General features: G+C 31.7%; 1 protein-coding gene across 1 annotated transcript; it reads left to right on the top strand.

Moving 5' to 3' along the window:
* The first annotated feature begins 367 nt into the window (after positions 1 to 367).
* Positions 368 to 913, top strand: LOC145029882 (uncharacterized). Its single transcript, XM_078978334.1, has one exon. The coding sequence runs from the start codon at positions 368 to 370 to the stop codon at positions 911 to 913; it is 546 nt and encodes a 181-aa protein (XP_078834460.1).
* The last annotated feature ends 647 nt before the right edge of the window (positions 914 to 1,560 follow it).

Raw genomic sequence — 1,560 nt, 5'->3', positions numbered from 1 at the left:
AAATCGTGAGGAAGGACACGAACATTTATATCGCGATTACTTTGCGGATAATTGTGTATACGGGTCAAATGACTTCAAAAGAATATTTCGTTTGAGTAGGGATGTGTTCCTACGAATCGCCAACGCCTTGGAAAGCCGGTATCGCTTCTTTACTATACTTTTATACAAAAATAAATAAAAAAAATAAATAAAAAAAAAAAAAAAACCTAGTACATGTTTCTTTAATTTTACAACATATATAATATATTTTTAAACTGTAGTTAATATATGTTTAGGTATGAATTTTTCCAATTGAGATATGATGCTAGAGGTAGATGAGGGTTTACAACTTTGCAGAAAATGTATTGCGGCCATTCGTTTGATGGCTATGGGGGAGTCACCCAACACCATGGACGACTATATGATAATGTCCGAAAGAACCGCAAGGAAGAATTTGTATACATTGTCAAGGGGTGTTGTTGAAACATTTGGAGACGTGTATTTGTGGAAACCTTTGTTGCATGATTTGCAAGAATTGTATGTAAAGCATGAAGAACGCCATGGGTTTCCCAGAATGATTGGAAGCATTGATTGCACACACTGGAAATGGAAAAATTGTCCGGTAGCATGGAAAGGGCAATACGTAAGTGGTCATCACGGATCACCTTCGTTGGTTTTAGAGGCTGTTGCTTCTCGAGATTTATGGATTTGGCATGCATTTTTTGAAGTTGTTGGTTCCAACAACGACATCAATGTTCTTGATCAGTCGCCAATATTCGACGATCTTTTGAATGGAAAGGCCCTGGATGCTCCTTTCACAGTGAATGGAAACGAATACAAATATGGATATTACCTTACCAATGGAATATATCCTCAATATTCTACATTCGTGAAGGCGCCGCCATCCGGTTCAAAAACAAGACAATTTTTTTAAGAGAAGACAAGAAGGAGCACGTAAAGATGTGGAACGTGCTTTTGGAGTGTTGAAGGTGAAGTGGCATATAGTCGAACATGTAGAATGACCATTGGATTTATAAACTCTACGATATATCATGTATGCATGTATCATAATGCATAACATTGTAGTAGAAGATAAAGGGTGAAATATTGCACACTATATGCCAACGGAGCCCAGACACGTTCAGTTTCAACCAGGAACAACAGACTATTTGCATCGCGTTGTTGACATTCAGGACGCAAATAAACACAGACTACTTCGAGAGGACTTGGCGGATTATATCTTCTATGGTAACAATAACAATAACGAATAGTGTTATATATTTTTTTTTAATTTGGATGTTATATATATATATATATATATATATATATATATATATATATATATATATATATATATATATATATATATATATATATATATATATTGAATTTGGATGTTATGTGTAATTTAATCTCTATGTTAATTTAATTTTATTTTTTAATTATTATATGTTATTTATAATTATTAAACATGATGTTTTATTTATTATCTTATATTTAAAAAAATATTTGCCTATCTTAAAAATAAAAAAAAATTCCAAAAAAAATAATAAAATAAATTATAAAATGGAAAAAAAAATA

Source organism: Lactuca saligna, chromosome 2 (assembly GCF_052625555.1).
Source record: "Lactuca saligna cultivar CGN05327 chromosome 2, ASM5262555v1, whole genome shotgun sequence".
NCBI lineage: Eukaryota > Viridiplantae > Streptophyta > Magnoliopsida > Asterales > Asteraceae > Lactuca > Lactuca saligna.
This window is presented reverse-complemented; position numbering and strand designations above follow the sequence as displayed.